Below are 27326 nucleotides of genomic sequence, written 5' to 3' on the forward strand. Positions count from 1 at the left end.
CCTTTACTCAGTACTTTGGCAGCGATTACAGCCTTGAGTCTTCTTGGGTATGACGCTTGGCACACCTGTATTTGGGGAGTTTCTCCCATTCTTCTCTAAAGATCCTCTCAAGCTCTGTCAGGCTGGATGGGAAGCATCGCTGCACAGCTATTTTCAGGTCTCTCCAGAGATTTTTGATCAGGTTCAAGTCCGGGCTCTGAATGGGCCACTCCTGGACATTCCAAGACTTGTCCCGAAGCCACACCTGAGTTGTCTTGGCTGTGTGCCTAGGGTCGTTGTCCTGTTGGAAGGTTTTTGCTCTGACATGCACTGCCAACTGTGGGACCTTATATAGGTGTGTGCCTTTCCAAATCATGTCCAATCAATTAAATTTACCACAGGTGGACTCCAATCAACTTGTAGAAACATCTCAAGGATGATAAATGGAAACAGGATGCACCAGAGCTCAATTTCAAGTCTCATAGCAAAGGGTCTGAATACTTATGTAAATGTTACATTTTGTTGTTTAAAAAAAATCTAATTAAATACAGGTCTAAACCTGTTTTCACTTTGTCATTATTGTTTGTAGATTGATTAGCATTTTTTTTAATTTAATCCATTTTAGAACAAAGCTTTAACAAAAAGTCAAGGGGTTTGAATACTTTCCGAATGCACTGTATAATGTCTGCCTCCTAAAGACTCCCTATTTGTTGCACTATTTTTGACAAGGGCCCATAGTTCTGGTGAAAAGTAATATGAGGAATAGGGTGCCATTTGGGACACAGACAGTGTAAGGTCCTACTTGTGGTTAATCCTTGATGAGAAAACATGTCATGAACAATAACATGAAGGGTGTCTGTGGGTCACTCAGGGGATTTGTGCTTACCTTTCAAACACTCAGTACAGATAAATGTGATGAGAGGACTGGTGCTCACTGGAAGTGTGTGTGGACAGAGACAAGGTACAGTTAGCTGATTGTATTGCGAGACAAAGTATATGGTACAAAGCAGCTGGGTTGTCAAGTCCTTAAGTCGTCAAGGGCCAAACATCTGCAGTATCAACACACCCGATTTCCCAGGTGTAAATGAGGCAAAGCAGTCCTCAAGGAGCGGAGTTTGAATCCCTGGTGTAAGAAGAGAAGTGTGTGTGTATGTTCCTGATAGATGCCTTCTTGGCCTTCGGAGACTCGATGACCAACAGACAATATCAGACTAGGGACCAGGAGTGCATTGGTGAAAAGGAGACTGAAGAAGAGTGTGAAGAGTGGAGGTAGAGAACGGAGAATGAAGAGTGGGGTGCCATAGAGAGGGAACAACGCAGTGAAAACAGAGGTGGTGAGGAAATACATGCTCCATTTTATTAGCCCTTCTCGTGAGATGGGACAGAGGAAGTTAATTCATAATCACTACTACGTGTCAGGGGAAGTGATGTCATAATCAGAAGGCGTGGTGTCATAATTCAAGGAGGGAGTAAATCACTACAGTGACAGGAGGAGTGATGTAATAACTACTGAGTAATTTGAATTCACACAAACTGTCTACGTGCCTTTTAAGTACTTAAATGAATATGTTTTAGCTATAGCAACATCCCACTGGGCACAGACGTCAATTTAATGTCTGTTCCATGTTGGTTCAACTTAATTTAATTGAAATGGTGTGGAAACATTACCTCAACCAGTGTGTGCCTAGTGGGATATTGTAATTAGGGCTGTCAAACGATGAAAAAAATTAATCGAGTTAATTCCAGGATTTGCTGTGATTTATTACACATTCTGAATTTGCTCAAATTGAGCTGTATTTTAAGATTTTGTCTTTGTTACTTTGGACAAAATCAGTATTCAAAATCAAGTAGATGAATTACGCACACTTTCTTTAACCTAAATGTCAATTTGTTTTGACATCGCATTGTTTGTAGCTGAATAGGTGATGTATTTGGGATGTTTTCAGTGTATTTTGAACGCTTTCAGACAATGCGATTATTTGTGAAAAAGAAATGTGTGCACTTAAATTACAAAACGTTAACTCGAGTTAGCTGATTGACAGCCTTAATTATAATACATGGGGAAAATGCTATGAATGTATAACTAAACTCATAGTTGTGTCAAGATAAAGGACGATTGGACCGTTAGTATAGTAGTTTTTTTTTTTTGTAATTCTGAAAGATAAAATGCTGAAACAGCTCTTCTCTGATTTCTCTCTGAACCTTTGGACATTTCATGCTCAGAGTAAAACGATACACCTTTTCAAACTGGAGTTAAAAACTTTGTATAGTACCATAAAAACCATCTCAAACCAATGCTCAGGACTCAATCTGTTTTTTATACATGATATTTACGCAAAGATTGAGGTCTCCCTTATTTCTTGCCGGCCTTCTTTCTTTCTCCCTTATTTCTTGCTGTCGGGGCTGAAGACACTTATGGTGAAGTCTGCGCTCTCTGTGCCGTACTTGTTCTTCACCAGGATGCTGTACTTGCCCGAGTCTGTCATGTTCACCGTGGTGATGGTGAAGCTGGCGTACTTCCCCGACTCGAACTTCATGATGTAGTGGTCGTCCGACACTATCTCCCTCTCGTTCTTCAGCCAGACGACCTCAGGCACGGGGTCGCCTGAAATGTTACAGGTCAGGTTCAGGGCCTGGTGGGGGAGAGAGACAGGATCACATACATATACAGTAGGGTATATCTGAAATGGCACCCTATTCCCTCTATAGTGCACTACTTTTGACAAGAGCTCTGATCAAATGTGGTGCACTATGTAGGGAATACTAGGGTACTGTAATGGGACATTTGAGTTCTCCTTTTCCTGTATTTGATATGTAATAAACATGATTGTATGTGCGGGGAGATGCACACCGATGCATTCCCTTGGGGAATGGAAACAGGAGTTAACATTTTAATCAAAAAGTAAATAATAAAAAATACTTTAAATGTATGTATGTAAACAAAAACAAAAAAACGATTTGTCAAAAATATACTGGTGTTTTTGCCCATCTTCATATTTTATTTTTATTGGCCAGTCTGAGATATGGCTCTTTTTTCTCAGTTGAGGACGAGAGACATCTGTTTCTCAAATTAGACACTCTAATGTACTTGTCCTCTTGCTCAGTTGTGCATCGGGGCCTCCCACTCCTCTTCTATTCTGGTTAGAGACGTTTTGCGTGGTCCTGTGAAGGGAGTAGTACCCAGCGTTGTATGAGATCTTCAGTTTCTTGGCAATTTCTCGCATGGAATAGCCTTCACTTTGTTTCGGGACATTTTGAGCCTGTAATCGAACCCACAAATGCTGATGCTCCAGATACTCAACTAGTCTAAAGAAGGCCGGTTTTATTGCTACCTTCATCAGCACAACAGTTTTCAGCTGTGCTAACATAATTGCAAAAGGGTTTTCTAATGATCAATTTGCCTTTAAAAATGATAAACTTGGATTAGCTAACTCAACGTGCAATTGGAACATAGGACTGATGGTTGCTGATAAATGGGCATCTGTACGCCTACGTAGATATTCCATAAAAAATCTGCCGTATGCGAATTGGAGTGGGTCTAGGGTTTCCGGGATGATGGTGTTGATGTGAGCCATGACCGGCCTTACAAAGCATTTCATGGCTACCGACATGAGTGCTACGGTGCATTAGTCATCTAGGCGGGTTACTTGGGCAAGAGTGATCATACAGTCGTTCGGAACAGCTGGTGTTCTCATGTATGGTTGGGCGTTGCTTGCCTCGAAGCAAGCATAGAAGATATTCCGCTCATCTGGTAGGCTTGTGTCACTGAGCAACTCGCAGCTAGTTTTTCCCTTTGTAATGGTAGTTTGCAAGCTCTGCCACATCTGACGAGCGTAAGAGCCAGTGTAGTAGGATTCAATCTTAGTCCTGTATTGATGTTTGATGGTTTCGTCGGAGGGTTCCCCTTGAAAGAGGCAGCTCTAGCCTTTAGCTTAGTGCGGATGTTGCCTATAATCCATGGCTTTTGGTTGGGGAATGTATGCCGTGGGGACAATGTCGTCGATGCACTTATTAATATGGTAAACTCCTCAATGCCATCGGATGAGTCACGGAACATATACCAGTCTGGGCTAGTGAAACAGTCCTGTAGCTTAGCATCCGCTTCATCGGACCACATCCGTATTGACTGCATGACTGGTACTTCCTGTTTGAGTTTTTGCTTGTATGCAGGAAGCATGAGGATAGAATTATGGTCAGATTTACCAAATGGAGGACGAGCTTTGTATGTGGGTCTGGAGTAAATTTGTTTTTTTTCCGCCTCTAGTTGCACAGGTGACATGCCAGTAGAAATTATTTGCCTGATTTCAGTTTTCCTGCATTAAAATCACCGGCCACTAGGAGTGCCGCCTCTGGATTAGCAGTTTCTTGTTTGCTTATATACAGCTCGTTGAGTGCGGTCTTAATGCCAGCATCGGTTTGTGTTGGTAAATAGACCGCTTCGAAAAATATGGATGAAAACTCTTAGTAAATAGTATGGTCTACAGCTTATCATGAGGCATTCTATCTCAGGCGACCAGAACCTTGAGACTTCCTTAATATTAAATATTGTGCACCAGCTGTTGTTAACAAAGAGACCCACACCACTCCCCTTGAGCTTACTGCCATTCTGCCCTGCCAATGCATAGAATAACCAGCTAGAATATTATCCATGTTTTTGTTCACCAAATATCAGAGAAACACAGGATATTACAGTTCTTCAGGTCACATTGTTAGGATAGTCTCGAACGGAGCTCGTCCAGTTTGTTCTCCAGTGATTGTACATTCGTCAATAGAACAGAGGGTAGATTATTTACTTGCCAGCGTAGTTTCATCAAGACAAATGCTATTCAATTACAGTAACGGCAGTAGTTATAATTTGTTACTTTACACCTCTGTTTGCACCCGTTTAGTCTATAATTATCTGTTGTTACTAAGTATTGACCTGTTTAACTGCCAGTATCAAATGTCTGCCAGTGTTGAAAGTTATGTTTAAAGTTTGACACCAGACTAGATTCAAGGACACACTGATAATATATCTGTGACACTGTGATTCTGTATTAGCTGATGTTATGATTTCCTACAAGCCTGACAGGCTGGTGTTTACAGAACATTCGGTGCTGTGTGATTAATATATAAAAGGGCCTTCTCAGAGAGGGCCCTCTAGACATTTTCTCTGCTTCTGTTCTGGATGTGCCTCCCTGTTGCAACTTGTATTAAACCAGATTGATTTTGATTGGCTATCTGTGATTGTTCTGCTCTTTTATTCACTTTGAAAATCCCTATTACAGGTACCATTTCAGATGCAACCATAGTAGTGTCATACACTATCAAGCCTGCATGGCCAGGTTGGGACTGTGGACATGCATAGACAGATACAGATCCATCCAGACATGGTTACCTTGAGCTCCTGTATGGTGACAACATCAGGCAGGCCTCCCGCGACACGAGCACGATCTGAAAAAAGGAGCACCAAAATTAGGCCACTGAGCTCAGATCAGTTTGAAAATATCAGTACCCACTAAAAATACAGTGAGCAGTCCTCTCATCCCCATCTTATAATAACGTTTTTAAAAGTTGAGGTGTGTGCGTGTGTGAGACAGAGAGAGTGAGAACTTACTTCTCTCTGCAATTGCGGCCGCTCTGACAGTGTCGAAGAGACAGAACAAATTGAAGAACAAAGGTAAGAGAAACAAATGCAGAGAATGTGTTTGGAGCCAGGAAGCGTGTCTAAGCAAAGACTTCATCTGTCTACCCACTTCCCTTCCTCAAGTCCTATCAGAGACTACCTGCTATTTAAACAGTACATGCAAAGAGAGAGAGAGTGGCTGGGCAAACAGGGAGGAACACCAAAAATAGCAATGACATGAAAAGAAGGACAGTACTTACTGACATGTTCACAACATGTGGATAGGCTTACACAATGTGTTTTTGTTGTTGTTGTTGATGTACAAAAATCCACACATTTTAGGTCACTTACTTGAGCCTCTGGAACTCAGCATATGCGTCATCAAATGCTGCAATAAAAAAAAAGATAGTTAATAAGCCTATCAAAGCATTGGTGTGGTGGGAAGCTGCCTAATTCAAACCTAGATGTAGGCCGCATCCCAAATGGCACCCTTTTCCCAACATAGTGCACTACTTTTGACCACAGCCTTATGGGCCCTTGTGAAAATTAGAGCACTATATAGGGAATATAGGGTGAGATTTGGGAAGCAGATGTAGTCTCACCCTGGCCGGCCAACTCCACAGTCCTCTTCAGACCGCCCTTCCCATCGTGGAACTCAATGGCATATTTGCCCTTGTCTTTCTCTGTGGGTTCTATGATCTGTAGCCACAGCTGCTCTCCTACCACACCACTCTTAATGCGGTCTGTGAAGGCTATCGCTGAATCCCTACGAGAGAGGAAAACAGGTCACTGACTTACACACATATAGGCTGCAGCAGACACTTTACTTGCAAATATACTCACATGCAGACACACGCGCGTAACGGACTTCACATTGTTTGCTTAGCAAGTTCTGCTTCCTCCTGATTTTGGACTCACACCGAGGCTCAAACCCAGGACCGCTGCCTTTCTTGCACACGTGACCGCTCTCCCGAAGCGTCTTAGCGGTCAGCACCACCGAAAAGCTAGCTATTCTGCAGTGCTAGTAGGGACACTTCAGGCTGAGGAGCATGTTTCAAAACATCTCCATGCACTACATTCACCCCCCAAACTTACAACACAGCGGCCCCAGTGTTGAGCTGAGCACAACAGCAAATCCGGGTCACGGCACCATCTGTAACTGACATCACGCTGCTTGCTTAGCGAGTACCGTTTCCTCCTGATTCACCTCAGTCTCGAAACCGAGGACCTCTGCCTTGCTAGCACACGTGAACGACATCCCAAAGTGTCTTACCAAGTCGGCGCCACCGAAAAGCTAGCTATTTGGCAGTGCAAGTGGGGACACTTCAGGCTGAGTAGTAAGTCTTTGTGTGCTACATGCACACACACACACCAGAGGATGGTGGGTTGAGCTATAGGAGGTCAGGCTCATTGTAATGGCTGGAATGGAATTAATGGAACAGAATCAAACACATGGGAACCACGTTGGACTCCGTTTAAATTCATCCATTCCAGCCATTAAAATGTGGCCGTCCTCCTATAGCTCCTCCCACCAGCCTCCATTGACAGACAAACACAGAAAAGTAAGGAGAGTACACACTTGTGGTGCCAGGTGACCTGGAGCGCTTCGTTGTAGTAGCTGACAAAGGAGTACAATCTGATGCCCTCCTCTGTGCTCTGGATCTTCAGTGCGGTGGAAGAGTTGGCTAGCGGAGGTTACAGAGACGTTACACCGTGCAACATTATAGAGAAGTTACAAAGTGCAACATTAAAGACTTTACACAGCACAAAGTTACACAGCTCAACTTTACAGAGGGACAATTTAGGGATGTTTTAAACACAAGTAAAACTTAAGATGACGCTTCTACTACGACAGTGACACATGTACTTACCGATATGACTGAACATTTCATTCATCAAGTCTCTGAAACCTGGAGAACAGAAATGTGACCATAATATAACTTTGTAAAAATGACAGACTTGTGGCGTTACTTTACAGACAATGAGGTATGGCTTTGAGGGTTTAGTCACCTTGTTCTGTCAGATTCAACGTAGAAGTGTCCTTCCCTCTGTCATCCTTCATAACAATCTCATAGACACCGGCATCCTTCTTTGAGATCTATAAGAGAAGGCTAGGTTTGAGACACACATCTAAAATGCACAGCCACCATTTTGTAAAGGAAGAAAATGAAAATCTCAAGCGAAAAGACAAGCTTTTCTCCCCTGCAATGGATGCTGCAGGACACATTTATAGGACGCAAAAGCAAAAAAGCATTCTCAAAACAAACAAAAAACAAGAAGATGGCAGAATGACCACTTTTGGCAGGGCTGGGCAATTATTTTCCACGGAGGGCCATATTTTTGCCATAACGGGCCAGAATAATATTACATGATTATACATAATGTGCATGACTGTGTTGACAGATATATCTACTGTAAATCATATCCAGATATAGTACTTATTTTACCTTTTTAACATGCACAGAAATAAACCACATCCATGTTCTCCTTTTGATAGGAAGTTTCATTATTAAAACATGCAATGAACTACACTTAGGTAAAAGTACACAGACAGAACTCGTGTTTTTGTGTATACCCGTTAACAAAAGAAAGGGAGAACTCAACATTACATTTAAACAACCTACTCAGTGTGAGGAGTGAAGTCTCTGATGGGCATTGACTAGAGCAGTGGTCAGGTATAGTTTTTGACGTCGCTATGCGCAGGATTGCTGAGAGGTGAGTCAGTAAGAGATGATCTGTGCCTTGACCTGTTATAGTTCCTCACAGAAAATGTCTGTTCATATACATAGGTTGGTGCAAACATCTCCTGAGCATGACTCATAATCTTTGGAAAGTTTTGCTCATCGAGAGATGCATAGAACCTCGTCAGTGACATTGGAGAACTATTCAAAACAATCACTGCATCAGACTGAAGAACGATCAGCTCAAGTCGCAGGTCAGTGGGAGCGTTATCCACATTGAAGGTGGAAGGAGAGGAAACCAATAGCATGTCATTTTCCAACACTTCGAAATCATCAAAACGACGACAAAACTCACCTTTCAAAGCACGTATCAGCGATGTATACATCTCCCGCTGGTCATCTGATAGGGAACAGACTAGTAGTGTCGGAAGGTGGGTGAGATTGTTGGCTTCTACTTGATAGGTCAGTAGGAGTCATTTTCCCTTGAAGGCTTTGATAAGGCTGTGCATCTGAAGTGAAAAAAGTCCCTTCCCTTGTAGTTTGGAATTTGAGTTTATTCACGAGGGCCATGATGTTCATGGTGAAGGAAAAATCAGACATTCTTTATCTTGCAGTTGAGGGAAATCCACATATTTTCCTTTCATTTGCAAAACTCCTACACCCTCTTAAGCACCTTCCCCAAACTCAGCCATCTCACGTTTCTGTGGTAGGGAAGATCTGCAGGACCCGACTGTCTCTTCCAACAGGGAGACTGCCTGTGGTTTAAAGATTTTGCCACTTTAGTGACTGCATCCACAACATGGCTCATTTTCAGAACACATTTACAGAGCACCTCCTGATGTGTAATGCAATGCAGGAAAATACTTTTCTGATCTGGGTTCAGCTCAGCTACTTGATCTTGCATCCTTTTCAAAAGGCTAACGTTTTTTTCCTGTCAAGTTTGGTCACCCGTCAGTGGTCACACTGGATAACTTTTCAAAACGCAGTCCCAGCTTCGCCACACACTTATATGAACCTCCCCCGATAAATCTTTCCCTGAGGTTGTGCTCTTCATTGACTGCACTGAAGCTCCTCTGTCATTTCTAAGTCTGGGGTTTTGCCTCGTAAGAATATCAACAACTGTGCCAATTCACGTGCATCACTGCTCTCATCCAGGGCCAAAGGCGGAATCTTGTCTTTCAACTGTTGTTCCATATTCTCAGTGACGATGTCCTCAACGCGCCGTGTCACTGTTCAACTTGACAGGGAAACATTTCCAAACAGCTCTTTCTTGTCGGGGCAAAGTATTGTTACCGAGTCAATTAAACATTCTTTAAAGAATTCGTCCTCAGCGAATGGCTTGATATGTTTAGCAATTTTGTGGGACAGTACATAGCTATCTCTTCGCAATTCCGTCATTTGCTGAATGCAGTTTTGTGAAAAGTCCTTGCGGCTTTTGTGTGCGCGAGTGTTGCAAAATAAATGTATACATACATGTTATTCAATCATTGCACCCACACTGCTCGCGCCCGCCAATGAGCGTCTGTGTTGCCAAGCGCTAAAATAGAAGTCAGTTCTATTTGTGAAGCTGAACCAGTGAAAGTCTTGCCTCTCCTATCTCCTCATTGGCTTTTAGAAGCACACAGTCAAAAAAATTCAGAACACATACCGGTACTCATTCTAGGGTTTTTCTTTATTTTTACTATTTTTTACATTGTAAAATAATAATAAAAGTGAAAACAACAAAAACTATGAAATAACACATATGGAATCATATAGTAACAAAAAAAGTGTTAAACAAATCAAAATATAAGTAGCCACCCTTTGCCTTGATGACAGCTTTGCACTCTTGGCATTCTCACAACCAGCTTCATGGAATGGAATGCATTTCAATTAACAGGTGTGCCTTGTTAAAAGTTACATTTGTGGAATTTCTTTCCTTCTTAATTCGTTTGAGCTAATCAATCAGTTGTGTTGTGACAAGGTAGGGGGGGTATACAGAAGATATCTCTATTTGATAAAAGACCACATCCATATTAAGGCAAGAACAGCTCAAATAATCAAAGAGAAATGACAGGCCGTCCTTACTTTAAGTCATGAAGGTCAGTCAATTGGGAAAATTAAGAACTTTGAAAGTTTCTTCAAATGCAGTCGCAAAAACCATCAAGAGCTATGATGAAACTGTCATGAGGACCGCCACAGGAAAGCAAGACCCAGAGTTACCTCTGCTGCAGAGGAGAAGTTCCTGTAACTTCACCTCAGATTAGAGCCCAAATAAATTCTTCACAGAGTTCAAGTAACAGACATCAACTGTTCAGAGGAGACTGTGTGAAGCAGGCCTTCATGGTCGATTTGCTGTAAGGAAACCACTACTAAAGGACACCAATAATAATAAGAGTCTTGCTCGGGCCAAGAAACACGAGCAATGGACATTAGACCGGCGGAAATCTGTCCTTTAGTCTGATGAGTCCAAATTTGAGATTTTTGGTTCCAACCGCAGTGTCTTTGTGAGACGCAAAGTAGGTGAACGGATTATCTCAGCATGTGTGGTTCCCACCGTGAAGCATGGAGGAGGTGGTGTGATGTGTCATCAGGGTGGCTACTTTGAAGAATGTCAAATATATTTAGATTTTTTTGGATACATGATTCCATATCTGTTATTTCATAGTTTTGATGTCTTCACTATTATTCTATAATGTAGAAAATAGTCAAAATAAAGAAAAACCCCTGGAATGAGTAGGTGTGTCCAAACTTTTGACTGGTACTGTATAAGGATGTTAAATTATTTACAGAAGCGTGGCAAGAATGTGCCCCAAAAGCTGTCAGAATCACCGATTTCTGAAAATGTTGTTATATTGTTGAATTAAATTTTCATAATAGACGGGTTGGTTTAGCAACAAAACCGACTGGGTTGGCTTAGATTGTTGTTATGTAAACTATACTTAGGCTCCAAACATTTATTGAAAACATAAATACATTTGCACTCGTCTCAAATACATTGTTGTGGTTGTTTAACTAGATACAGTAGTGAATCTTTTCCATATTATTAGCATAAACATGACATGAGTCAAAACAAGACATGGTAGCAATAACAAGCTACAACGAGCTGAAACGAGCCACATACGATTCCCCACATGACAACTTCTTGCCATTGTTGCTAGCTATCTGACAGTTCAGAATCATAACGCCACATGGCTCATTGATGTGCAGGCACGCATCATTTTTGTGACCGTCAGCCAACCCCTCTACAGCAAGGACTGATGATTTGGTTAGCCAAACTAACAAGTCTGTTTGTTTGGTTACAAAGGCAACTACTGTAGCTACCTAGTAAAATTGCTAGCTACTTCAGTGGATGTTGGAACACATTTCTAGCAGCAAATGGGTTACATTATAGTGTGGTATAATCAAATCGGGGCTCTATACGTTCACCTTCCACGTCATGCATTATTCTCCATAGAACACATAGCTAGCACCTCATAGGGTTGGGTTAGATGCTGGGACTGGAAATGTGAGAAATGTTGATAAATTCAGTTAAGAGTGACGTATTAGGCGATTGTATAAAGACATTTTTTTTTTTTAAGTTTACTGTAAAATAAACTTCTTTAATATAATAAACTTCAACCTCTTTAGACCACCTGATGCTCAACTTATCACCAATGAATCTTGCAGCCAGAAGATAGTATCCATGACGTGTGAGGAACATATACAGTATTTATGATATATGAACATAGACGTGCAATGATACAGTTTCATAGTTACATACAGTATGCAAATGAACAACACAATGTTTGTATAACATCACTAAAATATTCAATACGTAGTGTGTTAATACATGTGCCGTATAATCATTGAAACTTTATATTTTCCAACCTTTACCTAGCCTTTAATGTACACAAGAGCCATTCAAATAGTATACAGAAATCTGCAAAACAATACTCTCTAAGCTGTAAAGACAGGTGTTGTGCAGTATGGTGTTACAGTCCCTGTAGTTTCTCATGTATGAGGTACATGAAACATTAGAATTCCTCTCACCTGAGCAATCTCCAGGTTGAGCACTCCCTCTGTGAAGGTGAGATTCCCGTCTCCCTTGACCTCACGCCCATCCTTGTACCACAATGCAACCGTCTCCTTCTTTATGTTTCCAACCTGCGGGAGGCGAAAGACACCTATAATGTTCAGGTTGTTGTCCAGATGTTGCCTGGCTGCACCCTGGTAATACCATCTCATCTGGAAAGTTGAGAGCTGAGCTGATCTATTTCCATAAAACCCATACTTCACTGTGTTCTTTTCCTACCTTGCACTTCAGGAAAACACAGCATTCTGGGGTCACTTCATAACTCAAGTACTCAACAAAATGAGGGCCTGCAAAAAACAAAACAAAACAAAGCAGGAACTATTCTGTAGTCTACAATTTGTGTCATAACATACCGCTATTCTATTTTCTTGATAAAAAAAAAAATCCCACCTTGCTTTCTGTGCCACTCTTTGCACATGAACTCAGACTCCTTCTGCAGCCCTTTGAACACTGGAGAAAGGAAACAAAACTGTATCTACAAATCATATTCATCTTTCTTGTAATATAGTTACTATGATGTGTTTCGTACATTGATGTGGATATTATTTAAACAAATACATTTATCATACATTTGTATGTAGTTCATTCATAGTAATCTTTTACTGCCCCCTAGTGGAGTATGTTAAGATCTAACTTCTGATCCATAGTGGGGCTTGTTTTTTTCTTTACAACAGAGGGGTGATAGCCTGGTCCCAGATCTGTCTGTGCTATTGCCTACTCCATTGCTGTACTTGTCAAGCCGTGACAAGGAGATGGCATGATAGCACAAACTGGCACTCAGACGAGAGTGAGAATGATAGAAGGTGATTGGAGGAGGAGAAAAGGACAGCCGGAGTTAGTCCTACCTTCTCCAATCAGCACCAGGCTGGATTGGTTGGTGGCTTTTCCGTCCTGCAGCTGGAAGGTGAAGGTTCCCTCGTCCTCTTGGAGCAGAGACTCCATGATCATCTCAATCACACCTGTGTCCTTGTTAAAGTTCATCTTGTATTTCTGAAAAGAAAAAAAGGCCATAGACAGAGCATTTTCAGTATTGTCTAATTTACACTGCTCAGGGAACACTAAAATAACACATCCTAGATCTGAATGAATGAAATATTCTTATTAAATACTTTTTTCTTTACATAGTTGAATGTGCTGACAACAAAATCACACAAAAATGATCAATGGAAATCAAATTTATCAACCCATGGAGGTCTGGATTTGGAGTCACACTCAAAATCAAAGTGGAAAACCACACAACAGGCTGATCCAACTTTGATATGTCCTTAAAACAAGTCAAAATGAGGCTCAGTAGTGTGTGTGGCCTCCACGTGCCTGTATGACCTCCCTACAATGCCTGGGCATGCTCCTGATGAGGTGGCGGATGGTCTCCTGAGGGATCTCCTCCCAGACCTGGAATAAAGCATCCGCCAACTCCTGGACAGTCTGTGGTGCAACGTGGCATTGGTGGATGGAGCGAGACATGATGTCCCAGATGTGCTCAATTGGATTCAGGTCTGGGGAACGGGCGGGCCAGTCCATAGCATCAATGCCTTCCTCTTGCAGGAACTGCTGACCCACTCCAGCATGAGGTCTAGCATTGTCTTGCAGTAGGAGGAACCCAGGGCCAACCACACCAGCATATGGCCTCACAAGGGGTCTGAGGATCTCATCTCGGTACCTAGTGGCAGTCAGGCTACCTCTGGCGAGCACATGGAGGGCTGTGCGGCTCCCCAAAGAAATGCCACCCCACACCATGACTGACCCACCGCCAAACCGGTCATGCTGGAGGATGTTGCAGGCAGCAGAACGTTCTCCACGGTGTCTCCAGACTGTCACGTCTGTAACATGTGCTCAGTGTGAACCTGCTTTCATCTGTGAAGAGCACAGGGCACCAGTGGCAAATTTGCCAATCTTGGTGTTCTCTGGCAAATGCCAAACGTCCTGCACTGTGTTGGGCTGTAAGCACAACCCCCACCTGTGGACGTCGGACCCTCATACCATCCTCATGGAGTCTGTTTCTGACCGTTTGAGCACATTTGTGGTCTGCTGGAGGTCATTTTGCAGGGCTCTGGCAGTGCTCCTCCTTGCAAAAAGGCAGAGGTAGCGGTCCTGTAGCTGGGTTGTTGCCCTCCTACGGCCTCCTCCATGTCTCCTGATGTACTGGCCTGTCTCCTGATAGCGCCTCCATGCTCTGGACACTACGCTGACAGACACAGCAAACCTTCTTGCCACATCTCGCATTGATGTGCCACCCTGGATGAGCTGCACTACCTGAGCCACTTGTGTGGGTTGTAGACTCCGTCTCATGCTACCACTAGAGTGAAAGCACCGCCAGCATTCAAAAGTGACCAAAACATCAGCCAGGAAGCATAGGAACTGAGAAGTGGTCTGTGGTCCCCACCTGCAGAACCACTCCTTTATTGGGGGTGTCTTGCTAAATGCCTATAATTTCCACCTGTTGTCTATTCCATTTGCACAACAGCATGTGAAATTTATTGGCAATCAGTGTTGCTTCCTAAGTGGACAGTTTGATTTCACAGAAGTGTGATTGACTTGGAGTTACATTGTGTTGTTTAAGTGTTCCCTTTATTTTTTTGAGCAGTATACTTTACCTGAACAACATCATTTACAGTAGTTTAAATTCTATTTATTTATTCATCCAAGACGTCTGAGGTCAGAAGACCTCTTTTACACACACGTCGGAGAGTATTTTTTCATTTCAGTCCCAAAGCGTGCCTACTTACCTCTCCCTGGGAGAGAGTGTTGTCGTTAAACACATATTCTATTTTGCCATTAGCAGAGATCTTCTCAGCCTGCAGCCAGAAGCGAACTCTGCCCTTCTCCTGCAGCTCCACAGCCAGCTCGGTCTTCAAGGGAATAACTGGAGGGGGGGGGGAGAGAAGGAAAGTGCAACAGTACGTGAGAGCAGGGACGGAGGAACATGTAATAATGAACGGGAAACATTGAGAACATCGGTAATAATATGTTACTTACTGGGGAATTTGTGGTCGTGGCTGATCTCCAGCAGTTTTTTCAACTCTGTCAAAAAAAAGAAAAAGGACACAAAGATTAATCAGAGATTAGAAATGAAACCAGAAGCAATGGAGCTCTGCTAACCTCTTAGCCTGCTAAGTTAGCGTCCAAAGTGATAACGTGGACAGTGTTACAGTACCACGGACACACAGTGGGACTCACCCTCCGCTGAGAGGGTGTAGCTGGAGGATTCGCCATTGGTGTGGGTGACAGCACAAGAGTAAATGCCGATGTCATCCTCAGCAGGCATGTTAAAGATGGCCTTGGACCTGAGGGGATACAATTAACACAGGCTACTGTAGAAACGTTAGCAAACCTTATATTCTTTCACGCACACACACACAGACACACACTTCTCCCCACTGGTTGCCACAGTAATGCGGGTTTCGTCAGTGATCTCTTTGTAGTTCTTGGACCACACAAATTTGGAGTCTGGAGTCAGGTTTGAGCAGGCAAAGTTCATGGAGATCACTCCATCATCATCAATGTCCACAACAATCTCCGTAGTGCCTGAGAGAGAACACAAGAGTCAAATATGGCTGGAGATTCAAAAGACACAAATATGCAAAGGTGCAGGATGACATAAAGGTATGACTTTACTGGTATAACAAAGTCATTCTCTGTCCATCCCTCTCTCCCACCTGCTCTGTTGAGGGGTCTTTAACATGGTCCTACCTGGTTTGGTTTCAGCCAGGACTGGTTCTGTGGGCTCAGAGGCCTTTCCAACACCTGCCTTATTCTGAGCACGCACACGGAACACATAGGTCTCCCCCTCCTTTAGAATCTTAATCTGTTTGTAAAAGAGTCATATTATAGACATGTTAGTCACATACACCAAATATGTTACTACTGATACAAACTTTCTCACATAGAAAAGCAGTAGTGTTGAAAACCCCTTTACACGCACCCTCTAACTGACAAACACCTCCACCAATCACATCCTATTTATGTCACCATATTGCATCACACAATCTGGATTCAAATGTTTATTTAGAATGCTCAATGGTATGACTGACTAAGTGGATAGTAATAGTGTAGTTGCCCTTAGACGCTGATCCTGGGTCAATTTAGCATGTTCAACACTAATGGTTAAGGTTAGTATTGGGGGAGGGGGAAGCTGATCCTAAATCTGTTACAGGGGAACTTCAGTGATTGGAGTGATTGGAGGGGATAGGGTCCTGACCTTCATGTAGTTGGTGGAGATAGCCTTCTCATTGGCTCCTCTCCAGGCCTCCTCCTCAGCATCAGCCTCCTTAATGTCAACGTAGAATCCGTTGACTGGGTCACGGCCCTGGTACACTGGTGGCTTAAAGAGCAACACCAGAGTGTTGGCGCGCACCTCTGTCACCTGCAGATCATGGGGAGGTCCTGTGGGAAATTAGGGGTAATTCGTTTCAGAGTTGAAGAAAACGGACAGGCTAGTGTCCCAACTCGCACCCTATTCCCTTTGTAGTGCACTACTTTTGACCAGGGGCAATAGGGCTACTATTTGGGACGTAACCATAGACAAGGTAATGTACAGAAATAATGTTCTATTACCACAAAAGATTATAATACAAGTCAATGATTTCATATTTTTTTTAATGTATTTTTACACGTATCTTTGAGGTATAACTTGTACTGTGATGCGTTATTAATTGTTATATGTTAAAGTGTAATTATCATACTTCTTCAGGCTTGCGAGTGAATTTTAGTGGAACTACCCACCTGGCACAGCAATGGTCCACTCCTCACAGATAAACGTCTCACTGGGCAGAGACGGGATGCCCACACCTGCCATGTTGGCAGCGCGCACTTGGAACTGGTACTTCCTGTTCTCCTTCAAGTCGGACACCTGGACAGACAGTGAAAAATCCTTCTCCCTTTTCTCCCGATATGACAAAAGGTGGCTGAAAATTCAGGTTAAAGAGGGTAGGGAAATCACAAAGAAGCAAAATGGCTGACTCACTCGGTAGGCTCGGTCGCTAACAGCTTTGACATTGGCCTCGTGCCACTTCCCTGGCACCCCATTGATGACCTCACGGTAGTCCACGAAGTAGCCGGTGATGTCAGCACCTCCGATGAAGGTGGGCTGCTTCCAGGCCAACACCATAGAGTCCCGCACGCACTCCAGAACGCTGATGCCATAGGGTGGAGTAGGGGACGCTGGAACAGCAGAGGACTCCAGTTAGCATCATGCTGTGTCAACTCTGACACTATGAAGTCATGGGAGACGGAAGCTTAATGCTCTTGGTTGAGCTTCAGTCTTCCATCACTTAGACCTGCTAACATTCTCTTTTCTTAGAGCACGTATTGGGCACTCATTCCCTTGTACATTTCTGAATATTCCACTGGGCACAGACGTCAATTCAAAGTCTATTCCACGTTGGTTCCACGTATTTTCATTGAAATGAAACAGCATTGATTCAACCAGTGTGGGCCCAGTGGGTTGGTTCAGTTCTTTAAAATGTCCGTTAACATTATTATGCCATACAGTTTGTGTCACAGATACTTTTTGTAAGAACCTTTAACCTCAAGCTATGGTTCAACCAGACACTATGTCATAACACATTGACACAATTATGGGGACACACATTTCAGGGACCTGGACTGAATGGGAAAAAATATTTTAGCCACAGGAGCTGTGAGGACACATACGATCCCAGTGACTGGTCTTCGATAGAGGGAGCGCATATAGCTGACTGGATAATATTACATATAATAAATTGACCTGTCACACAGTCACATGGACATGGTGTTCTCCATAATTTAAGGGTGGGGGTATGGCGAAGAATCTGACTTGGAAGTACACTACCAAAAAGGTCTCAGGTCATAGGTGTCCATTTCTGTCTTGTGATTGGCTGACCCACTTCAGAGACACGCTGTGATAGGCTAGCTCCAGCTATGTCGCAGTGCCTGTGTGTTCATGTGCACTGATCTCCCAAGGTGACGATGGCCAAAAGAGCCCAGAGTGTGTGTGAGCCAGCCAGGCTGCAGTAAGTTGAGAGGTGGTCGGCACAGTGCCTGAACACTGAGGGTGTGGAAGGAGGACCAAAAGCCCCTCTGTGTGTGTGTGTGAGGCAGCCCTGTGCTAGAGGTGGCCAGTAGATAGCCTGAACGGCCACGTGACGGTGTACTTAAACCTGTGAAAGCTGTTATAGAAACTTATCTTAGGGTAAAAACTGAATTTTACCAGTTGAATACTTTCACTATAGATATTGTTTTAATGATTTACTTGTGAATATTACAGTAGAACCACATGCATTCAAACTGTGACCACTATACTAATATTACAGTGGCAGATTATTTTTTCAAAATAGTCTTCTACCTTCTTACCAAAGTGATAAAAATGTTTCAAGACAGATTAATAAAACGGTTTAAAACACGAACAAAAATCCTTGAGGTGAAAAGATGACATTTTTATTTCAGATGATATAAGGGTTGGCGTGAGTGTAGTCACGATGACTGAGTGTAGTCCCATGTGGCTCAGTTGGTAGAGCGTGGTGCTTGCAACACCAGGGTTGTAGGTTTGATTCCCACGGGGACCAGTACAAAAATGTATGCACGCACTACTGTAAAATCACTCTGGATACTAAAATGTACATGTTCTCACCTGAGTCTGTCCTGGGCTGATTCATTCTCTGTCCCCTGTTTGGCTGAAGCATCTACAGAGGACTTATGTGTTTGCCTGGCCACTGGCACTAACCTCATTGGAGGTCTTGGCCTGGCTCTCTGACCAGGCCACTGCCTCCCTTGCTTTAAATTACTGCAGCCTTGAGGAGCTTGAGCTAGTAGCCCCCGGCCCCATGCCACAGGCACACTGTCAGTCTGAGCATTGAACTTCAGCGTAGTGTAAAGGGGGTTACTGAACAGCCTCATGCGTTCCCGTCCAGCGTTAGTCAGCCCACGTTACCACCCGTTGGTAACTCCCCCCTCCGGCAACACACCGTGAGGAATACCGCCCCCCTACAAGGAGTTAGCAGAGAAGAGCGAAAAGCCATTATACACGGGCAAAGAAGAACAACCAAACAGCTCAAATCAGAACACTCAGAAGGTAGAGAGAGCAAGAAATGTTACCAATACCCTATCAAATGCAGTAAAATATCTTCATCTGACAGACGATGAAAAATGAAGACAAGATGGCCAACAAGTGACATCTGCATGAGGAAGCAAGTTGCGGAGTTAAAAGACAAAGCACGAGCGTGTGAGGGGAGAAAGTGAGTGTGTGCGGTCTTTGTGCCAACCCTTCATGAAAAAGCCACACTATATGCCAGTGGATTTCATTATATGCACTACATTGGCCTAAACTGATCAAGTAAATGTACTGGGAGACAACTATTGGAAATTGTTATGAGTAAGATCTATGGTACAGCTTTTCTTTCCTAATATATTCTGATAACATGTGTGACAGAAAAGTTCCCTAAACAACGGAATACATTCAACCGAAAATGTGTCTTCCGCATTTAAAACCAACCCCTCTGAATCAGAGGTGAGGGGGTGCTGCCTTAATCGACGTCCACATCGTCGGACCCGGGGAGTAGTTGTTGATGGAGGGGGGGGGTGGGGGTGGGGGGGTTAACAATACTAACCTCGCCTCAATTGTGAGTATTATTTACCTTTCATCGTGTAAGACACTACCACAAATGGGTCTAAGCCCATCTACAAACTGCTATTGGTTGTACTGGACTGTGGAGAGAAATCCATTGACCTTGTCACTAAGTGTGGGGAGAACAGAGCCTGCTGCGCGGCACAAAGCTTGCCAATGACTGAGTGACGTCTCACAGCTGGAAGCCTGGTTAGTCACAGAGCAAACTGACATTATGGGACAACTGTGTAAAGGAGCAGGGCTGTCAGGTTAGTATATATCCCTAGCTCTGGTCCAGGGCATTAGTGCGCCTTGTATCACTGAGCCGCACTAATGCCCTGGACCAGAGCTAGTATTCCCAGATGAGAGTGAGTAGAATGGACAGACACACACAGCATAAATCAGGGGGATTGGTGGTTGGGCGTGGGGGGGGGGGTACCTTTAACAACAGGGGGGGTGGTGGTGGCTGACACATCTTGTGCCCAGGACAGGTAAGGGGTGGGGATAGTTGGTTGTTTGGGTAGGGGGTGGATTGCGCGTGACAGAGGAACCAAGGGGGGCTGGTTTGTAACAACCGCTGAGCTGGATCACACTGACCCAAGTTAGAGGAAGTCTACAACTCCTGACCCTGGCCACGCCTCAGGTTGTGCAGGGAGGGTGGGGATAGATTATGACTCATCGGGGGGGGGGGGGGGGGGGGGCATAGAAAATAACATGTGGGAGGAGTCTAATGCTGATGGTACACAGAGCTGACAATGTGATGTCTCGATGGACAGAAAAAATAGAAGGGTAAAACACATCAGCTCAACCCATGTTCAGTGTGGGCACATTGCATTTCTTTCATAATGGACATATAAACTAAAAAGTAACAGTGAAGAATATGCAGAAGACTCAATAATCAAATCTCCATAGAGCTAAGAGGCTTCCCTGGTCCTACCATAACATCATACCTTACTATAGGTCCCTTCATAGTATTTCATCAAACATAAACAAAAATAGTTTCCTTGTATAGGCCTGTGGCTCGTCATAGTCTTCCTAAAAAACACTACCCATCCTATCCTGTTGTGAGGGTGGGCCATGACACCCTCTGTCTCACTCACCAATAGCAGCCTTCACCTTGATAGCCTCAGACTCCTGAGAACACTCGCTGAGCCCAGCGGCGTTCAGTGCCTTCACTCTGAACACGTAGCTCTCTCCTGTCACCAGACCGTGGCAGACAAACCTGTGAGTACCAGGACACAGAAACGCTTTGAGAAAGACATGCTTTTTCGTTTTATACATTTTTTTGACATTTTCGTTTGAGTGAGGAAATTGTTTTGTCAAACTTGAGCTCAACATAATTTACGGTTTTAACACCAAATTTGAGTTACGGTCAGCATTTCTGTAAAACAACAATTGAAACAGAGAGGACAGTTAGAAGGACCATTGTACCTGGTGGCTTTGACAGGCTTGTTGTTGCAGGGTTCAAACGTGTTGCTGCCCACGATGCTGGCCTCGATGTAGTATCCCACCAGCTCCTTTGCATTCCTGGAAGCCTCCCAGGACACCACCACAGACGTGTCAGTGTTCCTGGTGGGAACTACACGGCCTGGGGCAGATGGGATATCTGGGAACAGGAGAGGTTTATTCAACTAAGATCAAATGAAAACACATTAGGATTCCATTTTGAATGAGTGCGTGTCAAATTAGAATTAGAATGTTTATTGATAGCTTGCTAGAACCCAGGTAGACTGATAAGGAGGGGATTGCACATTAGGCAGAATCCTAACTTGAGGTATAGATGCATTGATCTAAATGCAGGATGTACAGGATGGTTTGTGTTCCATGTGTATATTTGACATTTGAGTCATTTAGCAGACGCTCGTATCCATAGCGACTTACAGTACAGTAGTGAGTGGATACATTTCTGTACTTTTCCTGTACTGTATAGAATGTTAGGATTCGGTCCATAGGTATTCGTGTTGCAGGGCCGGAGGTTGGTGCCGGTGGCGTGTGAAGTGTGACCTGTGATCCCTCACCCAGCTTGTCCCCGACAGTGGTGGCCTCGGTGGCCTCTGAAGGCTCGCCCACACCAGCGGAGTTGCAGCAGCGCACACGGAATCTGTAGGCCTTCCCTTCAGCCAGGTCAAACAGGGCGTAGCGAGGAGACTTCACCGGGATCTCTGTGTTCACCCTCTGCCAGCTGTCTGTACCAGACACACACTAACCACACAATGCAACGCAAAGCAGTTAAGAGTAGGGCTCCAACCCTCCAAAAACCAACCCCCCAAACCTGCAGTACCACAGTATAGAATACTCTATTTCCAGATAGAAACTCAAATAAAAAAATATGATTACTTGTTGAATTATTTTGATATGGTGGTTGTTATGGATAACAGTGATGGTTAAGTTGATCAGATGAGTCACGCTACAGATAAGGTATATGATTTCAGTATTTATTCCTCACCTTCTCCACATAGTACATGATGCCCTCGTGGCCTCGCTCTCCAGGGGCTTTCCAGCTCAGAACCACATAGTTCTTGGTGGCCTCAGTGACCTCCAGTTCTTTGGGTCTGCCAGGGACTACACCCTCTGATAGGAAGTAATGTGAAAAAGAATGTATAAGGGGTTTGATCTCAAAGCCTGGTCCCAGATCAGTTTGTGCTCTTGCCTATTCCAGTGTCATTGTTAAGCCAAACGTGACAATTCCACAAGGAGTTGGCAAGAGCAACAGACTGGCAACCAGGCTATTGATCTAGACTAGAGCTTTCATTATCCTTCAATAAAAGAACACTAGGTATTTTTTTTAGAACTATAGCAGCATGAGAGTATTGATCATCATTGAAGAGTGCAAAAGCATTTCCTTCCTACCTGCAGGCTCCTCCTCAGTGACAATGATCTGGCCGGTCCAGGGTGCAGAGGACCCTGTAGGCCATGGGAAGAGGAGAATGTTACTGATGCATAGTTACTAACAAGAAAAGATATGCATAATACTAAAACCATTTAGACATCACAAAGTTACATACTCACAACATAAGACTTTAGCAGTACCATAAGACAATGTGAGAGCAGACAGACAGACAGGCAGGGAGGGGCAGATGCCAGATCGGGGTGCCCACCATACCTCTCATACGCGTGCGGTCGGCAGGATCCATAGCTGCCACCACCTCAGAGGTGCGGGATGGCCGACTCATGCCAGACTTGTTGACGGCACGCACACGGAAGGTGTAGGAGCGCCCCTCCACCAACCCCGTCACGGGGAAACGGGCAAACTTAATGGGGGTGTCATTACACTGGCTCCAGTGTGTGGTACCAACCTCACACCTGAACACAGGGCACAAAGAGACAGAATTCATTCCATCAGACATTCAGTAACAAACTTGGTACGGGCTTCTTGATAAGGCCCAGAGTTAGGTCTATTGGTAAGATCGGGAAAAACTCTGGGCCCTTGTTATAGCCATAATGAGGTCATTTCACATGTTGTTTTTTTTAAGAGGTCAGGTCACATGATCAGGAAAAACATCTGTCCCTCTTCTTCTAGGTTATCTGCAGTTGTAACTGGAGTGAATGGCGGTACAAGGGGTGCTAAAAAGGGAGAGAAGCGTTCTCCTAGCCGTGTCATGATAAGCCAAGGGTTTTTCCTTCGACTCCACTCTTGAGGTCTCTCATCCGGGTGGCATTGTGGAGCCTAACCTTAAGGTTAGGGTCCCTACCAGAACGGGCATGTAGTGATGGGGGATGGTACTGACCTGTCCACAAAGTAGCCCAGGATGGAGTTGCCACCGTCCACAGCCGGCTGCTTCCAGGTCACGATGACGTAATCCTTACTGGCGTCCTGACACGTCACATCCAGTGGGGCACCAGGGGCTCCCTCCACCTCCGCGTCGGCATCTGATACAGGAACATACACATTGCCAGTCAAATGTGCTGGTGTAGTATTTTCTTCCTCCCTTCTCATTAGCTCTCTCTCTCTCTCTCGCAAACACACACACAGTAAAATATCTTATCAGACTAACACAAAACACACAACCTGAGTGTGTACAGAACACAGTTGATGTCCATTTCCTTGACTTTTTGTATTGAGATATAAGGCATAGAATTACATATAGAATCCATAGTGCATGATAAGATCTCTATAGTGTACAGTACTTTGATTGAGGCTTGTTGTTTTGATACAGTGCCGACATATAGTGCTGTACCCCGCCTGCTGAACTACGTGGCTCCACAGCTAAGTGCCAGGAATGCTACTAGCCTTTAAGTTAAACACATCCCAGTAATAGCAGCAGCGTGCCTCTCAGTTAAAGGGGACAAGAGAGGTGATGCTTAAAAAGACAGAACACATGCTTTCAATAAAGTGAGAAACAAAATTAGCCACTTATGTGGTCTGGGGACTGTATGTCTATGTATATGTCTACGTTAGCTGTATATACTGTAGGACTATATACTGCCTGGTATTATATTTTACTGTGTGTGTGTGTGTGTGTGTGTGTGTGTGTGTGCGCGCGCGTGTGTGTCTGTAAGATAGAGAGAGTGAAAGAGACAGATAAAGATGGAGCGAGAGAGCGAGAACAAGAAAGCCCTGTGGCTTATAAGGAGACTCAGCAGGCAATTGTCTCTCCTGGAAGAAGAGACATATACAGTATCATCTACCTCTGTTCCCAGCCAAACCCATTTCAGATCTGAGCTCACTGAGAATAGCCTAGCCTTGTCCGTCTCTCGACCGCAATGGGGTCTCTGTGTCCACAGAGAGCGACTGTACATGGCCTCTCCTTTTCAGAGCAACCCTGAACCATGACAGAGAGAGCAAGGCCCATTTCCATCCACTCTACAGAGCACAAGTTCATCTGTTAGCAAGAGAATGAGTAACATGGAACAACAGAGGTCAATACACTTTTAGAAAAAAGGGTGGTTCCAAGAGGGTTCTTCGGCTGTCCCCAATAGGAGAACCCCTTTGGGTTCCATGTAGGAAGCCTCTGTAAAAAGGGTTCTACATCACAGGAGGTTGGTGGCACCTTAATTGGGGAGGATGGGCTTGTGGTAATGGCTGGAGAGGAATCGATGGAATGGTATCAAATACGCCAAACACATGGTTTCCATGTGTTTGCAATTCCATTCGCGCCGTTCCAGACATTATTATGAGCCATCCTCCCCTCAGAAGCCTCCACTGTTCTACATGGAACCGAAAAAGGGTTATCTTATGGGGACATGGTTCTAGATAGCACCTTTATTTCTAAGAGTGGACCTTAATGAATAAATTGGCGGCGTCAGTGTGCATCATTTTTCCCATGTTATACAAAACCAGGCCAGAGATTGTGACAGGAGTTGATTGACTCTACTATAGTCATAATGAGTGAGTTCCATTATATGCGGAGGTAAGTTTAACCAGAGACTGCTATGGTTCAACTCCAATGTATATTTAAGAACACACACACACACATGGACCATGATTACATTGTTATCTGGTGCCAGTTGAGATGTCTGTGTGACGTTGACGATAAACTGTTAATCACACTATAGAACATGAGACAGGCCAACGGAAACAGAGAGGGGGTAAACAAGTGGCCATACTGTCTGCACTCAAACATACACACACTGTGAAAAATAAAATCAGTTAAACTTGCAAATCAGTAAACAAGGCATGTAATCGACTGAGGAGTGATAATGTGACAGAGAGCAGTGGTGTTCAGTTTTGCTCATGGTAAAGGTCCCCACCTCTGACAAAGACGTAAGCAGAATATGTCTCATATTTAGTCTTGGTGGTAATGCGCAGGGTGTAGAGCCCCTCGTCCTCCTTGTTCAGGTGCGTCAGGGTCAGCGTGGCCTTGTCTCCACTCCAGTGCATCTGACACCACTTGGAGGGCTGCAGAAGAACATCTGATAGACAAAGAAACAAAGGAGCGAGATCAGGTTAAAATGGCTGCCCTACCATCGTCAGAGGCCTTCCTCATCAAGGAGCATCTCAAATAAATCCCATAGCCCAGGGGCATATGTATCAACTAGCTCAGAATAGGTGTGCTGATCTAGGATCAGATCTTCCCTGTCCATGTAACCTTATTAAACCTCCGCCAAGAGTTCCTAGATCTCTGGGGCGTCACCTACCGTCTCTGTACCACTGCACGTCGGGCTGGTAACGTGCCAGGTTGGGGGAAATGATGACCATGGCACCCAGGCTCATGGTCTCGCCCTCCCGTCCGAATGACACTCCAAACCCGTCCACGATGTGGGTCTCGAAGGTGATGCCGTACTCAGAGACGATGCCATCTGACAGGAAGGAGCATCAAGTAACATAAGGTTAGAGGTCAGGTTGCTATTTTGTTCCCATCGTGCAACAGTATGCGTTGTGTGACACACCTCAAATTTAGGAAAAAGGAAAGGGGGATACCTAGTCTGTTGTACAACTGAATGCATTCAACTGAGAATGTGTCTTCTGCATTTAATCCAAAACCTCTGAATCAGAGAGGTGCGGGGAGCTGCCTTAATAGACACCCGTTTGCATTATTATTCCAATCAAAAGGGATGGACGAACAAAGAGCAAGTAAATGCTCTTAAAGGGATAGTTCACCCAAATTCCAAAATAACACATTGATTTCCTTCCCTGTAAGTAACCTATGAACAAGGTTAGACAGCAAAGCCATGCATTGGTTTTGTTTCCCTGGCCACTGTCTCTTTGCATGTGTCCAACAACCAAAGTCAGTCTCTCCTATAGCAGTGTCCACGAGTATCCTCAAACAGGACACTTTTTTTGTAACTCTGGAAAAGCACACCTAATTTAACTAATTGAGGGCTTGATTAGTTGACAAATTGAATCAGGTGTGCTTGTCCGGGGCAATAACAAAAATATGTACTGTTGGGGTTCTGATGAGTTGGGAAACACTGGCCTATAGCATTTTCTCCCATTCACATTTCATGTCCATCTTATAGTAACTTTATTGAGCTACAAAATACCTTTTAGACACTTTAGGATGATTGATGATGTAACTAAATATTATCCGGTAGCATTACATTTGACCCTTTACCCTTAAACAACTACTAAGTGCAGTAATCTAGTCTCAAATCAATGATCCAGGTTGTAAACCACAGTGTATGTCTCAATGTATTCTCTATGTCACTCTAGTTTACAGTATTTAACTTTCAAGGCTCTATGACTTGCATACAATTTCAAAAACCCCACACTTGCCAAAATGTTCAGGTATTCTGTTGTTGATGACAAATGTGGTGCTTTTTTTTTGTCATGCCGAACCATCTTTCCCAGGCAATTGAAAGATATTATCACAGGATCTTTCCAAACAGATGCACATAATAGGGATCGTGCCTTGAGTGACACTCAGTGAATTCACCAAGTTGACCAAAACGTCATCAAACCAGCGCAGAGCTTCAGTGACCCTGTTACCTTCGTTGTCTGTTGACTTTCCTGCGCCCAGCGTCAAGGGAACGAAAAAGCTATTCGTG

At 44.0% G+C, this 27326-nt stretch overlaps 1 protein-coding gene across 2 annotated transcripts in view; it reads right to left on the reverse strand.

Moving 5' to 3' along the window:
- Positions 1-1311: 1311 nt before the first annotated feature.
- The window catches only part of LOC110535626 (myomesin-1), a 43963-nt gene continuing 17948 nt past the window's right edge, over positions 1312-27326 (reverse strand). For both annotated transcript variants that reach the window (XM_036935360.2, XM_036935359.2), the window contains 29 exons: positions 25977-26138; positions 25590-25751; positions 23627-23768; positions 23002-23201; positions 22749-22802; positions 22345-22469; positions 21917-22100; positions 21330-21504; positions 20999-21120; positions 17283-17479; positions 17042-17168; positions 16518-16702; positions 16010-16124; positions 15688-15844; positions 15497-15603; positions 15296-15340; positions 15046-15182; positions 13165-13309; positions 12710-12769; positions 12539-12606; positions 12277-12390; positions 7595-7682; positions 7456-7494; positions 7164-7269; positions 6187-6350; positions 5936-5972; positions 5576-5598; positions 5357-5412; positions 1312-2612 (listed from right to left, as the gene is read on the reverse strand). In XM_036935360.2, coding sequence (XP_036791255.2) covers positions 2364-2612; positions 5357-5412; positions 5576-5598; positions 5936-5972; positions 6187-6350; positions 7164-7269; positions 7456-7494; positions 7595-7682; positions 12277-12390; positions 12539-12606; positions 12710-12769; positions 13165-13309; positions 15046-15182; positions 15296-15340; positions 15497-15603; positions 15688-15844; positions 16010-16124; positions 16518-16702; positions 17042-17168; positions 17283-17479; positions 20999-21120; positions 21330-21504; positions 21917-22100; positions 22345-22469; positions 22749-22802; positions 23002-23201; positions 23627-23768; positions 25590-25751; positions 25977-26138 — 3545 coding nt within the window. In that variant the 3' untranslated portion in view covers positions 1312-2363. The remainder of the gene's footprint in view (positions 2613-5356; positions 5413-5575; positions 5599-5935; positions 5973-6186; positions 6351-7163; positions 7270-7455; positions 7495-7594; positions 7683-12276; positions 12391-12538; positions 12607-12709; positions 12770-13164; positions 13310-15045; positions 15183-15295; positions 15341-15496; positions 15604-15687; positions 15845-16009; positions 16125-16517; positions 16703-17041; positions 17169-17282; positions 17480-20998; positions 21121-21329; positions 21505-21916; positions 22101-22344; positions 22470-22748; positions 22803-23001; positions 23202-23626; positions 23769-25589; positions 25752-25976; positions 26139-27326) is intronic.

This window comes from Oncorhynchus mykiss, chromosome 11, assembly GCF_057628025.1.
Source record: "Oncorhynchus mykiss isolate SJ-2025 chromosome 11, ASM5762802v1, whole genome shotgun sequence".
Taxonomy (NCBI): domain Eukaryota; kingdom Metazoa; phylum Chordata; class Actinopteri; order Salmoniformes; family Salmonidae; genus Oncorhynchus; species Oncorhynchus mykiss.